We start from the raw sequence: 16317 nt of genomic DNA, 5'->3' as shown, positions 1-16317 counted from the left end.
GAGGGTGAGGGCTAGGGACATTCCCCCCAGAAATGTCTGGGAACTTGTAGGTGCCTTGATGGATGAGTGGGGTAACATCTCACAGCAAGAACTGGCAAATCTGGTGCTGTCCATGAGGAGGAGATGCACTGCAGTACTTAATGCAGCTGGTGGCCACACCAGATTCTGACTGTTACTTTTGATTTTGAACCTCCCTTTGTTCAGGGACACATTATTCAATTTCTGTTAGTCACGTGTCTATGGAACTTGTTCAGTTTGTCTCAGCTGTTGAATCGTGTTATGTTCATACAACTATTTACACATGCTAAGTTAGCTGAGAATAAATGCAGTTGACAGTGAGAGGACGTTTCTTTTTTTGCTGTGTTTACAACCCATATTTATGTTTATTTATTTTCCCTTCTGTGCTTTAACTATTTGCATCATTAGAACACTATATAGACATATGAAGTGGCTTTATTCTTGTGGAACCTTTGTGAGTGTAATGTTCACTGTTTTTTCTTGTTTATTTCACTTTTGTTTATTGTCCATTTCTCTTTTTTTTGGCAATTTAAACGTTTCCCATGTCAATAAAGCCCTCTGAAATGAATTATGAGAGAGATAGAGCGCAAGGAAGATACAGAAAGACGGAGGAAGAGAAAGACAGCAAGAAAATGAGTAGAAACGAGGAGAAGGAGAAAGGAAGAGAGAACATTGTACAGAGAGGGATGGGGGGGGTGTAGTTGTACCCGTCTGAGGTCGATGACGTCCTGCAGCATGAAGCGGATCCTAGATGAGGTCTTCTTCTCCTTGATGATCTTGTCCATCTGGGCAAAGTACTGGTCCATACGGGGCTGGGGGGGTCAGAGGGACAGTCAGACTGGGGGCGGGTGGGTGTGGCCATTCTAATTTCCGTAAAGGTAATTATGTCAGTGTGAGTGTGTGTCTGCTCCTGTGTGTGTGTGCCCATCTAACTGTGTGTGTGTGTGTGTGTGTGTGTGTGTGTGTGTGTGTGTGTGTGTGTGTGTGTGTGTGTGTGTGTGTGTGTCGCTCTCTTTGCGTACCTTGGCTTTCTCAAAGTCCAGGTCCTTGCCGATGGTGGACAGCAGTCTACAGAGGCACTCCAGCGATTCCTCGTCGTGGTTCTTCAGCAGCTTGACGATGCAGTCGTGCATGATGGCCTCCGTCAGCATCTTCAGCTTGAACAGCTCACCGATGAACTTGATGTTGCCCAGCGACCGCCGCCGCGCCTGGTCTTTGGCCTCCTCCAGTGTCGCCTTCAGACCAGCTTTCTCCTCCTGGGAAACGAGAGGTTAGTTTGAAAGTTCACAAAGGAGGGTGAAACAGAATGGAAACGCATCTATTACACAGGTTGTCTATCAAAGTAGTTTGTTGAATCTTGAATTATAAAAAAAGAATGGCAGCATCTATTTTCAATATTACACATCGAACCCCCCCCCCCAAAAAAAGCCACTTTTCTCACTTGCATGGATTTTTCTGATAAATACTCTTTTGAGGGAAAATGTACTTGAAAGGCTTGTGATGTGTTCTCAGCCATCTTAAGAAGAATGCATGTATGTCACGTTTGCTAAATGACTAAATTGTCATGTGAAATGAATCCTCCCCTACCTCTTTGGCAGCCTCCATCTCCTTCTGTTTGGCCTCAAAGATGACGTCATCATCCTGGTCCTTCTCAAACTCTTTCTGACAGCGGTTGAGCAGCAACTTGCGGAAGTTTACAGTCACTCCCGGCTTTTCTGTGGTGGGCACTTTCAACTAGAAAGAGCCAATGAAAGGAAACAAGGAGAAATGCTAGTTTACTTCAAGGTCTGTTTGGTTTATGTCCAGTAGAATAAAGATAGAATCAAAGGAAAGCAGAGGGCTTGTCCTCAGCTCCTTGAGTTATTAAATTTCATCAATAGACTGCAATGGTCCAAACACAAGGCTCAACATAGAGGGAGAGAAAGGAAATAAAAAGACTAACACGGACCGCCCAAACACTTCACTCACCCCCATAAGGCAGCGGCACATGTTTGCGTAGGCCACAGAGAAGTTGGGCTCGGAGATGGCCTTCTCAAAGATCAGGTCGATCACTCCCTTCAGCCGCTCCTCCGTGTCAATGGTCAGCTCTGTGACCTGTTTCATCAGTTGCTGGAACATCTGAGGGGTCAGCTTGTTGAGGATGGAGCGGACCCTCTTGAACAGCTCCTGGGTCTTGGCCTGCTCGGGGTCGTCGCTCTCCTCATCCTCGGGGGCGGCGCCTCGGCCCCGGGTCACAGCCTTCTTCACTGTGGGCTTCCAGGCCTTCTCCGCCTTGTTGAGCTCCACTTCGCCACCTAACGATGAGGAGATTGTGATGATCTTGCGGGGCTCCTTGCGCTGGCCCTGCTGGGAGCGCCGTGGTCCGGGGGGCTGGGGGAAGAGGAGATATAGATTGGAAGGGGAGAGAGAGTGGTAGGGAGAAAGAGGGAGGGGGGAGAGAAAGAGGTATAAAGAGGGAGGAGATGAGGTCTATGAACTCAAGAAACACACCGGGCTGTCAATCATACACTACCAGAGCACAGTTTTAGACAGAAACAAGGTAGAGAGCAGGGCCAGTTCCACTCAACGGAAGTCTTAGAACACCATTCAATGGTCATCTTTAAATGCTCACAATAAATCATTGGTTGATGATCAAATCACTTGTTTTAAAGAAACGTGACAAAATATGGTGCATCCAATGACATCTCCTTTCTCCTGAAGTGTGCACTAATTCACTACTTCCCACAAATTTAATAGCATTAGATTGGTAGAGGCATGGGCTAGTGGGAGTTTCCACCATATTTCTTACACCAGTCATTTCCTTTCAAATCAGTAAACATGGGAGGAAGGATAGAGAGACATTTGGAGAGTGACCTACTATGTACTCTGAACTATGACTAATGCTTTCCAAAAGACACGGACACACACACCAGCAGCCCACATACTTAACAAATACTGACGAACACACACAGAAAACACATAGAACCAACATAAATAAATAGAACACTATAATGGGCATCCTATTAACCTGTTACTCCTACCCCCTACTTTTTCGAACATTCTGTTAAAATGCCAGGAATATAGTATATGCATAGGATTAGTATGTATGGATAGAAAACACTCAGACGTTTATAAAACTGGTTAAATCACGGCTGTGACTATAACAGAACGTGCGTTTCATCGAAAAGCGCAGGAAAATCTGATCACTGAAAATTGGAAAATATATCAATGCGCCACTTGCATGTATTGTCTATGGGAAAGCAAATTACCTGGAGCCGAGATTGCAATTCCTACAGCTTCCACACGATGTCAACAGTCTTGTCATTTGCCTAGGCTTTGTTTCTTGGTCAAACGAAGAAGAGACAGCGCATTTCTTCAGGTCTCGGACCGGATATTTTGGTTGAGATTTACCCGGACATTATTTCCAGACGTACAGCTATAGAATATACATCGCCTCGTGATCAATTTGGTCGCTTATTAACGTTTACTAATTACCTAAAGTTGCATTACAAAAGTATTTCGAAGTGTTTTGTGAAAGTTTATCGTCGACTTTTTTAATTTAAAAAAATGACGTTACGTTATAAGACGCTATTTTTTCCCGTTTATCACACAGTCTTCATAGATCGATATCTAGGCTAAATATGGACCGATTTAATCGAAAAAAAGACCCAATAGTGATTATGGGACATCTAGGAGTGCCAACAAAGAAGATGGTCAAAGGTAATGAATGTTTTATATTTTATTTGTGCGGTTTGTGTAACGCAGACTATGCTAATTATTTTGTTTACGTCCCCTGCGGGTCTTTTGGGGTGTTACATGCTATCAGATAATAGCTTCTCATGCTTTCGCCGAAAAGCATTTTAAAAATCTGACTTGTTGCCTGGATTCACAACGAGTGTAGCTTTAATTCAATACCCTGCATGTGTATTTTAATGAACGTTTGAGTTTTAACTAGTACTATTAGCATTTAGCGTAGCGCATTTGCATTTCCAGATGTCTAGATGGGACGCCTGCGTGTCAGGTAGGAGCAAGAGGTTAACATGACCAAACAATCATCCATCTTGGTCCTGAATTATAGGATCTCTATACACTGACCATAGAGTTAGAGGACACTATGCAGACACACACCCAACACACTGCCATACTCACTCCCATGTGGTCCCTTCCAGGGCCCCGTGGTCCCCCTCCCCCAGAGGACTGTCTACCCAGGTTACCCATGAAGGCGGGGGTGAAGTCTGGCCCGGCGTTCATGTTGCGACCCGGCTCCGCTGGGCGCATGGGGGTCTTATTCGCCTACACAGAGAAAGAGAGAATTTTGTACCTATGATTTTGACATTGGATTGTCATTGAAATTAACATTGGGACAGAAATACTAGAAAATAACATGATTGAGACATGGGAGGTGTTAAAATCCACATAAAAACAAAAAACTAAAATTTGCACTAGAGCATAATCCCTTTAATTTCATAACACTTATTAGAATAATACCTTTAACTGGGTGCCTATAAAATCACCATACTGGATCAGAAAATTAATTAATTAATTTGATGGTATAGTTTACCTTATCTAGCACAACGTCTGTGATGAGAGGCAGGCCCTCAGGCTTGTTCATGCTGGCACTAATGAACTGGCAACCCAGCAGGAACTCCCTGTCATACCTCTTCTTCTCCTCTGGGTCGATAGGCTTCCATTGCTCTGTTGGGAGGAAAGGGTAGAGGAGCGGGAGAGTTTGAATTGGCTACAAAGGACTCTTTATACTGCTTAGGTGTTGTTGTAACACACCCAACCCAATCTATCAGAGTACTCTTGAAGAGACATGCATTTCATTAGGGATAACGCTGGCCATACACATGAGTAATGGGGATCTTTGACAGTAGCTAGGTTTCCATTCAATTTGTGATAGATTTTCATGCAAATATTATAATATCCGCCTTAACAAAATATGTACATTTTCCTTCCTGAGGTTTGTTTCCATCAGAACAGAACGGCAGATAAAAGGCTGTGCTTGATGACGTAGTGCACGTAAAAACAACTTTTGCGCTAAAGTACAAGTTCAATGTGTTTCCATTGCATTTTCCAGTCCATCAGTGGTTTTGTCACAAAAACAATTTGGGCAAACTTGCCCAATCTGGTTTTTGCACATGCACTCTAGACTAGAGGTCGACCGATTAATCGGCATGTGTGATTAATTAGGGCCGATTTCAAGTTATAACAATCGGTAATTGTTATGGACGGCGATTACATTGCAATACAATCGCCATCCAAACGATTACATTGCAATCCTTGAGGAGACTGTGGCAGGCTGACCACCTGTAACACGAGTGCAGCGTCAAAAGGACCTTGTGGCTGCAATGAGCCAAGGTACGTTGCTAGCTAGCATTAAATGTATCTTAAAAAACAATCAATCTTTACATAATCACTAGTTAACCTAGTAATATCATCAACCATGTGTAGTTAACTAGCTTGTCCTGTGTTGCATTTAATCAATGGCTGTTAATTTATCATTGAATCACAGCCTACTTCGCCAAACAGGTGATGATTTAAAAAACACATTCGTTGCACAAATGTACCTAACCATAAACATCAATGCCTTCCTTAAAATCAATACACAGAAGTATATTTTTTTTACCTCCATATTTAGTTAAAAGAAATGCATGTTAGCAGGCAATATTAACGAGGGAAATTGTCACTTCTCTTGCGTTCAGTGCAAGCAGAGTCAGGGTATAATGCAGCAGTTTGGGCCGCACGGATCGTTGCGAACTGTGTGAAGACCATTTCTTCCTAACAAAGACAGTAATTCATTTGCCAGAATTTTATATAATTATGACATAACATTAAAGTTGTGCAATGTAATAGCAATATTTAGACTTAGGGTTGCCACCCATTCGATAAAATATGGAATGGTTCCGTATTTCACTGAAAGTATAAACATTTTGTTTTTCAAAATGATAGTTTCTGGATTTGACCATATTAATGACCAAAGGCTCATATTTCTGTGGTTATTATATTATTATGCTATAATTTGATAGAGCAGTCTGAGCGGTGGTAGGCAGCAGCGGGCTCGTAAGCATTCATTCAAACTTTACTGCGTTTGCCAACGCAGCACTTCGCAATGTTTGTTCACAGCGCTGTTTATGACTTCAAGCCTATCAACTCCCGAGGTCAGGCTGGCAATACTAAAGTGCCTATAAGAACATCCAATAGTCAAAGGTATATGAAATACAAATGGTACAGAGAGAAATAGTCGACGTCATAATTTCTATACTAACTACAACCTAAAACTTCTTAACTGGGAATATTGAAGAACTGGAAATATTGAGATTGATTAATTAGCAGTGATCATGTCACAAGACACTCAATATTTATTGGAAAGGAGAATCAAGCTAATCACAGCACTTTCACCATGACTTATTTCATCTGTAGCCCTTTAAACTGTGCATGCTTTTCCAGGTCATAGTGGGAGGACCACACAACATAAAATAACTATACAATTTGCAGTCACACGATGCTATCAAAAATCACACGAGAAATTGTTTCCGCCACAATTTGTTGCATAATTGATTTTACCAATAAAAATATCCCACTATGTCGAATGAACCTATTGTCTGTCGACATTTTGGTAATTGTACCGACACTTCCTTTTTCCATCACAGCTGTTGCGATTTATTTTTATACGGTATGACTTGACTCACATAAAATCTGTGGATGGAAATGTGGTTATAGAAACAGACAGTTTATTGCCCATTTCAACGATGAGACATTTCATATGACGGGAAAAATGAGGACACGTCTCACAAAGAATCAATCAACGAATATTAGATATTCATTGAGTCCGATACAGATCCTTGACTGATATCTTCAGTCATTTCTAAGGGACCACCAACCTCCTTTGTACTGATACTTGAGGTCGCCCGGTTTGAGCGGGGATGTGTCGGCGTTCTGCTTGTCCTCCTTCTCTTCCCACGTCTCGTCTGGTGCGTCGGCGGGCGGCAAGGAGGTCGGGGCCACAGGGCTGGGCTCCGGCGGTGAAGACGACGGCTCAGTGGCAGGTGCCGCCGCCTCCTCCTGTACAGACGAGAGGGGAGAAGGAACAGGAAGATTGAAGGGTAAGAGAATAGAAGGAAGTTGAGACCCTATATGCTGACCTCAAGTCAGTTTTGTGGTTAAGGTTAGGGGATTTGGGGTGAGTCACCAGTGGTTTTCCACAAGCACATGGAGTAGCCAGCCTAATAGAAAAAAAGTAGCCAGCCAGGCTCCCCTGGGCTGTTATGACATTTTTGCAGAATAAGATTTATTTTGGTGGCCTCTGGTACCTTCTAATGCCTTGATTACATCCAAAATACACAGTGAAATTGTTGAGTACTTGATTGGGTTTACCTCCCAGATTTGAAACATTTGGTGTGTGATTGTACTTACAATTTAAGTTACTGTAAATGTCTGAATTCAGTGTATTGTTAGTCATAATTGGATATTGTCGAGGACTATGACCTTAAACCTTCCTCCTCTTGAGATTAAAGTATTTTTGTATGTTCTTTAAATTAATGTATTTTATGAGAAACAGAAAAATAAAGTGGCCAAATTATCTTTAAAATTATTTAAGGTACAATTTTAAACCCAAGAAATTGTGTGATTAGTCACTGGAAAAAGTGCCAAATGGGTCCAGAATAAAAACAGATGCTCAATTAAGAGAGGAGGAACAACAATTCAATAACTAAAATAATTTCAACAAGTGTATGCAACTCAATTGCAAAATGTCTTTTTTATTTATTTTTATTTTTTATAAACACTTGTTTAGCAACTGACCCACAGGCTTCAAGCTTCCTTAAGAGGCATTTCAGCTATCTGCAATATAGGTATGATTGAAAAATAAAGCAGACTGTTGATATGGTATTGACCATCTTCATTGAATGTTATCATTTATCTGCAAATAATTGCCAAAAAAAAAACACTACCAGTATGCAAATTAGGGAGCCAAATGAACGGCTCTCTTACCGATGCGATAGGCTGCTGACAAGCCAATCACTAACGTCACTGTCTGGCAAGCCCTGATGGACTTCATATTGAAAATACAAACTAGATCTTTAGTTTACGATGCCATGGAGATGGCACACAGTGCACAAAACATTAAGAACACCTTCCTAATATTAAGTTGCACCCCATTTTGCGCTCAGAACAGTCTCAATTTGTCCCGGGCATGGACTCTGCAAGGTGTAGAAAGCGTTCCACGTGGATGCTAGCCCATGTTCTCCAATGCTTGCTACAGTTGACATGTTGACTGGATATCCTTTGGGTGGTGGGCCATTCTTGATAAACCGTGGAAACTTAAGCGTGAAAAATGCAGCAATTCATGGTGTTGCACTTCATGACACACTCAAACCGGTGCGCCTTGCACCCACTACCATACCACGTTCAAAAGGCTTGTTGGTCTTGCCTATTCACCCTCAATCCATGTCTCAAAGGCTTAAAAATAATTATTTAACACATCTCCCTCCCTTCATCTACACTGATTAAACTGGTTTTAACAAGAGACATCAATAAGGGATCATAGCGTCACCTGGATTCACCTGGTCAGTCGGTCATGGAAAGAGCAGGTGTTCCTAATGTTTTGTACACAGTGTAACTATGTTGTATGATTCATGAATAGCAAAGATATGAGATGGACTATATTCAGTCAGTTGGACACCTTGATTGTTGTTAAATCAAAGCACAGTCAATAGCCCATGTCCCACCACCCCGTGGCTGCACCTGAAACAAGCAAAAGATTAATTCATGTGCCAGTAAACAATAGGTTAAGTGGACTTTGACTCATTGTCGCCACATTATAATGGGATGTGCAAATACAATCAGGGACGAAGGAGTATCATGCCCTCTCCCTCTGTAAATAAATTTGACTGCAATTATTTCTCCAAAATAAGCACACACACACAGGTACCGAGAGGCAGGACAGACAGCAGACTGTTGATAGGTTTGATTTGAGCTTTAACTATTATTAATGACTAATTCTGAAAGAGACATGAGGTGCCATAATGAAGCTCGGGAGAGGCTGGGCGCAGGGAAAACTATCACACGTGGCACTACTGATAAGGGGAGGAACTGTTTAAGGCACAGATCACTCAGCTCCCTGCCTAGCAATAATGATGCAATGTGTAGCGATGAGGAGACTCCACCCAAGGTAGGGTATGTATACTACCAGGGATAAAACCATGGTTTTGTCTAATGCAGAGGTATTGACCCTCTGGGCAGAATAAACTTGGTTTAAAGCTTTCATAGTGCCCGTTGAGTTTGTACTCTGAAAATGACAACCTAACACTGTCAAACCAGCAGTGTTTCCGTGAGCGCTCACTTTGTGACTGACAGGAGTCTGTCTGATCAATAGATCGCTAGAAGATGCATATCTTTCCCGAGGGCTCGGCAGACTGTTTTCTGCCGAGGAAATTGAAAAGTAGCCTAGCTAAGTGGAAAAAGGAGTGTAAATCGTCAGTTTAGCCGACAGCCGGCACTAGTGGAAAACACTGGTGTGTAAAGTCCTTTTATTCCTTCTATTTTTAATATACAAGTTTTAATTAGCAAATTGGTCGCTTAATGAAGAAAACTTGCTGGGAAGTGAAATGCTTGTCTCGACAGGCATACCAGGACTCCAGGCACAAAGACCAACGATGCCATTTGCAGAGTTGCTCCTGCACTGACTGATGAACAGTAGGCTTAGGCAATATAGAGTATACCGGGGTATTTGGAAATAGCCACGGGATGGTTTTTCAATACCGTTGAAATGTATTTTAAGTACATTATTTATTTTGAGTTCAATAAGTTGTTATATTTGTAGCTACTTAAGTAATTACCTGCAACCAACTAAAGTGCAATACTTTAGGACATTAGAGTTTTTCGTTTCACCTGTTAGATTACTTTATATTTTACCTTAGTTCCCCAGAACAGTTGAGCCAGTCACTTGTTGTGCATCTTACCTTAGTTCCCTAGAACAGTTGAGCCAGTCACTTGTGCATCCTACCTTAGTTCCCCAGAACAGTTGAGCCAGTCACTTGTTTGTAAATAGCGCAACGGGAGAAAGCGGTAACAGGTGAGTTCAGCTATGAATTTTGTTTAACTTGCTAGTTATCTAAGTGGCTGAATTATGTAAGGAGATGGGCCTCATATCGTGTAGCTTTCCACTGTGTTTGAGAAGTCAAGCGCTTTGGATGAGTTCTGTACAGCGGCCACTGCCATCTTGATTTCCTAGCATTTGTTCTCCTCACCGTTCTTGGCCCGGTCTGCTCCTACTCCTCTTCTCTGAGCAGAACAGGCAGGACCATTGCCCTAGTGACTCCAGACTCCACACAAACACAGCATGTACGCATGCTGCTTCAGAGCCAGTACAGTACTTCCTTCAGACAAGCAAGCATTAAAACGTTCATTTGCAGAGTTTCTTGTTTACATTAGCTTGGAAACGTCCAAACTCGGTAGCTCCTACCCATATACAGATGATTCAGAAAGTATTCAGACCTTCACTTTATCCACATTACAGCAATATTATAAAATGGATCAAAATGATTTCATCCCTAATCAAACACACCATAACAACAAAGCAAAACAGATTTTTTAAATGTTGGCAAATTTATTACAAATAAAAACTGAAAAATCACATTTACATAAGCATTCAGACCATTTACTGTGTCTGTGCCAGTTTTAGCTTTGTCATTATGGGGTAGTGTGTAGATTGATGAGGATTTCTTTTTTTAAATTCTATACATTTTAGTATAAGGCTGTAACGTAACGTGTGGAAAAAGTGAACGGGTCTGAATACTTTCCGAATGCACTGTATGTATAACTTTATGAGCAGGATTGCCTGCCTTTGCAATTAGTTTATTTTCAGTTGTGCTCATTAGCATATTTAGCTAGAAGCCTCTATGCAAATTCGCTATTACTTGTTCTAATTTTGTTAGCATTCTGGTCATAGGCACCCAACTGGCCTTTATGTGTTTTTGGGCGACCCCTTGTGTACTATACAGGTAAAAGCATAAATCCCGGGATGAGAGCAGAACTGTATGACGATATTGAAATTTGGATACCACCCAACCCGAATGAACAGTCCAATCGAAGTAGAGGCTGGCTGCAGATACCATGCAGTGAAAACCTGTAAGATTGTTACTCACAGCAAGGTTTACGACTGGTGCACCTTGAAAAGTAGTCAATGACAACTTTTCAGGATAGTTTGACTTTATAAGGCTACTCTATTCTATGCACATACACAGACACACACCTCTTTGAAGGCATCCAGCATGTCTCCGATGGCTTCCTTCTTGTTCAGCTCCTTCATGTTCCTCTTCTTCTTTGGCACAGACACAGCAGCTAGAAGAGAGAAGACAGGAATGTTACATTACATTTGTTACATCAAAAACCTGAAGCCACACCAAGAATCCCTGGGTGCCTCAGTCACACCAAAACCTTGGTGTAAATACTACAGGTTTTTCTGACCAAGTGACCTGACAGGTAAAACTCCTTCCTGCTCACCTTGCATAGACGAGTCCTCTGAAGGGCTGCTGGACATGGGCACTGGGGATGCATCCTCCTCTTTCTGCTCCTCCTCGTTCCGCTCCTCCTCCTCTTCTTTCTTCTCCTCGGCAGCAGCTGCAGGGTTAGCAGTTTCCTGAGGTGGGGGAGCGGCAGGCTCTGTGATTACAGTTGCAATGCGCTCTATTGCAGCAACGGGGGCATCTACCTCATCGGGGTCCTCCTGGGGGAGGCCGTTGGACAGGGGCAGCTGCTCCACCTTCTTTTGGGCCACAGCAGGCTCCGCCTCCGGGACAGAGGGAGTGGCGGCATGAGCAGGGGCAGAAATGGGCTCAGTCATGGCTTTCTGTTTAGGCGCTGGCGGCAACACCACACTCTCAGTTTTAGTGGCCGCTTCCACAGCCGCCACCAACTTCAAGGACGGAACGAAATTGTCGCCCGTTGCCATGGCGATGGGGGTCACAGGTCGTGGAGCGGGTTTAGTGTCTTCTTTAATGACCACAACAGCCACTACTACCTCTGGATTGATGGTAACTGCCGGCTCCTTCTTGACCTTTTCTACCTTCTCCTCCACCACTACTACTTCCTCCGCTACCTGGGCAAGAGGCTTCTCCACAGATGCTGGTGCAGCCAGAGGCTCTACCTGTGTGGAAGGACCTTCCGGGGTCACTGCCTTCACCGCAGGGGTCATACCAGCGCCCACTGTGTGGCTGGCCTGAGCCATGGTGGTGGCAGGGGGTGGAGTCTGTACCTCTGCAGGGGGAGGGGAGGTAGAAGCTGTCAGGGGGGAGGCGGCAGGGGCCTGGTCTTCCCTTTGTGGGATGGGCACCTCGGGCCTCATCCCCGCCACCGGGGTATGTGATTCGCTGACGACCTGTTCGGTAAGCGGGGCAACCTGGCCATCGGTTTCCTGTCTGGCCTCCAGTGGGACAGCTGCAGTGGTAGGCTCTGGAGTTGACAACACTGGAGGCAGGGTTTCTGCGGCAGTCACTGTGCAATCCGCGGGTTCTGCGTTTTCATCTGCAACAAAGAAGGAAATCAGTTTGGAACTGTTTTGGACCTTTAATGTACTGCAATCAATCACTGACGATCAAGTCAGTAATTCATGCGGGCAAAATGTGGCTGTATAAACATTGTAGTACCACAAGACCTGAGAGGAGGCTCACCTGTTCTCGTCACGATGGTGACGGGTTTAGTAAATTCCCCGTTGGTCTGGGCAGGACCTTCTTCCTCTGTGGTGGAGGACTAGGGGCCGAAAACAGGAAGCAACATCAAAACTAGCATTGCAAAAATATACTTGATACAAAATATTATGTTTTTTTCAAATGCTATCCTTTTGCCTGGTTGATCAAAACCAGCCAAGTCGAGAGTTGGAGAGAACACAACCATAAAAATAAACAATGAATGGAACATCTGGCTTCTATTCCAAACTTCCTGGTTTCCTTTATGGCATCATCGCTGTGGAATCATCTCAAAGCCACAGGATTCCAAACTTGCATTGTGAGGTCATCACTGAGAATGATTCCAATGAGGAGAAATCAGGGGATGTATTTAGTGATGTGAAACACTTAACGTTAAATGTATTCAACTAGGAAGTATAGAGCTGATAAGATTCCCTGTTCTATCTGACGGACAATCATCTGTTTCATATGATACATTTATGCTTTTTTTTATCGTTTGATATCCTCCTATGATAAATACCAAAGTCTCGGCATGTGAACAGCAAGAAATCTAATTATTGGACAACAATGTTTATCAGTGCATTCTATAACGTTACATGCTCCAGTGAGTTGTGATGCGTACCTGTGAAGGGGGGGTGGAGGTGGACCTTCCCCCGGACATGATCTCCTCTGTGATATCACGGCCCCCTTGGTTGGGGTCTCGTATTCTGATCTAGAAGGGGTAGGAACAGGGTGGGGGGGCGCAGGATGAGGTTAAACAGTCTGTACTAAAGTAAGATTTAAAAAAAATGTATGAAGACAATCACATCGCGCCCAAGCAGTCATTGTAAATAAATAAAAAATAAGTAATTTTTCAGGACCCTGTCTTTCAAACATAATTCGTAAAAATCCAAATAACTTCACAGATCTTCATTGTAAAGGGTTTAAACACTGTTTCCCATGCTTGTTCAATGAACCATAAACAATTAATGAACATGCACCTGTGGAACAGTCGTTAAGACACTAACAGCTTACAGACGGTAGGCAATTAAGGTCACAGTTATGAAAACTTAGGACACTAAAGAGGCCTTTCTACTGACTCTGAAAAACACAGAAATAAAGAAGCACAGGGTCCCTGCTCATCTGCGTGAACGTGCCTTAGGCATGCTGCAAGGAGGAATGAGGACTGCAGATGTAGCCAGGGCAATGAATTGCAATGTCTGTACTGTGAGACAGCACTACGTTGAGACACGACGGACAGCTGATCGTCCTCGCAGTGGCAGACCGCTGCACAGACACCTGCACAGGATCGGTACATCCGAACATCACACCTGCGGGACAGGTACAGGATGGCAACAACTGTCCGAGTTACACCAGGAACGCACAATTCCTCCATCAGTGCTCAGACTGTCTACAATAGGCTGAGAGAGGCTGGACTGAGGGCTTGAAGGTCGAAGGTCGAAGGAATGAGCGTTACACCGAGGCCTGTACTCTGGAGCGGGATTGTTTTGGAGGTGGTGGGTCCGTTATGGTCTGGGGCGGTGTGTCACAGCATCATCGGACTTAGCTTGTTGTCATTGCAGGCGATCTCAACGCTGTGTGTTACAAGGAAAACCTCCTCCCTCATGTGGTACCCTTCCTGCAGGCTCATCCGGACATGACCCTCCAGCATGACAACGCCACCAGCCATACTGCTCATTCTGTGCGCGATTTCCTGCAAGACAGGAATGTCAGGGTTCTGCCATGGCCAGCGAAGATCCCAAATCTCAATCCCATTGAGCACGTCTGGGATCTGTTGGATCGGAGGGTGAGGGTGAGGGCCATTCCCCCCAGAAATGTCCGGCAACTTACAGGTGCCTTGGTGGAAGAGTGGGGTAACATCTCAAGAACAGCAAGAACTGGAAAATCTGGTGCTGTCCATGAGGAGATGCACTGCAGTACTTAATGCAGCTAGTGGCCACACCAGATACTGACTGTTTTTATTCCCCCCTTTATTCAGAGACACATTATTCCATTTCTGTTAGTCACAGGTCTGTGGAACTTGTTCAGTTTATGTCTCAGTTGTTGAATCTTGTTGTGTTCATACAAATATTTACACATGTTAAGTTTGCTGAAAATAAAACACAGTTGACAGTGAGAAGACGTTTCTTTTTTTGCTGAGTTTAAAAATGTGCTATTAACTGACTAACCTAGGTCGTATTCACGAGACCCAAACAGAAGAAAACGGACCTAAACTGGGAGTGACTGAACTTTCAATGTGAATGAAATGCTCGTTTTCGCTTCCCGTTGCAAAACATTTTGCACTGATAACACTGGTTAAATAGGCCTATAATGAAAATCCCATTCTCTTCTCCCATCAAAAATAAGGGATAATCATTTCCCTTGGTTCATTCTCCTCTCCGTCTTTAGCACATGGTTGGAATTGCTCTTAAGCACACATCTAGGGTCACATTACCCCAAGCCCAATTCTGATCTAAAATCAGATTACCCTCCCCCGGTTCTATCTTTAACCATTGGGGGTGAGAAGATATCGGATCCCGTATCAGCGTTAAGGGGCAACATCTACTCTACCTACTCCTGAACGGCATTGACCTCAGCAGCAAGGTCATAGTACACCCTCCGCCCTTTACAGGGCTTTTCCACTGCTAATATACTAGGGAAATGGTGTTACCATAGCTTGGGCTGAAAAGCAGAATCAACAACCTCAATCGCCTAAACAGATGTTTTTGATAAGGAAAATGATCCAACTGTCCATCTAGCCAGCTGAAGCCAAAGAGAACACATCGTTGATACAAAATCAACAGTGTTACTGTCTGGCCCTATTATGTTAGTGGGTTTATTTAGTTAGTTGGTGCAGATCTATCATTCAAGACATATGCTTGCAGTCATGATGAGAGATTGTTAGCACGCGAAATTAGAACGTGTGGCTAAGAAAATTGCACAGCTTTTTCCTGCATTAAAATTCAGTCATGAGCGCATGCCACTTGCAGTTGAAATATATTAGCCAATACATTTTGTATTGAATAACAGTGTAATTTACATCACGGTTTCAGTAAGAAAACATTTTGATAATGAACAGCTGCCGTCTTTACATCACCTTTGACTGTTGTAAAGCACCGTAGTGAATCTACTAAGTGGTGACATTATGAACTGCATGTTACAGGATTTCACTGCATAGTTTGTGATCTTGTGAATAGTGTAGTTTCAGATTACAGGTTAATTCATTCAGCCCTTCTTGTTTATTTGTGATTCAGCCCAAATACTACTGCCTTCTTATTCACCACCATAGACAGACATCTTTAAGTTGTACCTTAGGAGGTCAACTGAAAGTGTTTTGTATTTACTTTGATTTAGAGGATACATAGTTGTTTTTGGTGGTTATCATGTAAACCACAAATAAAATCATCTTAAATAATGTTCACCAATATTTATTTATGAAATCATAATTTAGAGTATCTGTTCATCCCTTGGAGTACAATTTGTAAAATAAATAAATATATAAAATAAAAAAATATTTATGTATTTTTCACTCCATCTAAAAAAACTAATCAGGAAATATACTGGTAAACGGTATACGGAGACTTTCGCCTCCCTAAAATCAGTATCGGACCCAAAAATCACATATCGGTCGAACGATAGTAAATGCTAGGTGAAA

The 16317-nt window shown here is 43.1% G+C and overlaps 1 protein-coding gene across 10 annotated transcripts in view; it reads right to left on the bottom strand.

The window, feature by feature from the left end:
• LOC118394586 (eukaryotic translation initiation factor 4 gamma 1) overlaps positions 1–16317 on the bottom strand; it is a 47483-nt gene that overhangs the window by 19295 nt on the left and 11871 nt on the right. For all 10 annotated transcript variants that reach the window (XM_052463574.1, XM_052463578.1, XM_052463573.1 and 7 more), the window contains 11 exons: positions 13306–13395; positions 12669–12747; positions 11503–12522; positions 11252–11340; positions 6882–7062; positions 4559–4692; positions 4147–4290; positions 1987–2388; positions 1606–1752; positions 1041–1274; positions 726–830 (listed from right to left, as the gene is read on the bottom strand). In XM_052463574.1, the coding sequence (XP_052319534.1) occupies positions 726–830; positions 1041–1274; positions 1606–1752; positions 1987–2388; positions 4147–4290; positions 4559–4692; positions 6882–7062; positions 11252–11340; positions 11503–12522; positions 12669–12747; positions 13306–13395 (2625 nt within the window). The remainder of the gene's footprint in view (positions 1–725; positions 831–1040; positions 1275–1605; positions 1753–1986; positions 2389–4146; positions 4291–4558; positions 4693–6881; positions 7063–11251; positions 11341–11502; positions 12523–12668; positions 12748–13305; positions 13396–16317) is intronic.

The sequence above is a fragment of the Oncorhynchus keta genome, chromosome 15 (assembly GCF_023373465.1).
Source record: "Oncorhynchus keta strain PuntledgeMale-10-30-2019 chromosome 15, Oket_V2, whole genome shotgun sequence".
NCBI lineage: Eukaryota > Metazoa > Chordata > Actinopteri > Salmoniformes > Salmonidae > Oncorhynchus > Oncorhynchus keta.
The sequence above is the reverse complement of the archived record's forward strand: the minus strand, read 5'-3'. Positions and strand labels throughout refer to the sequence as shown.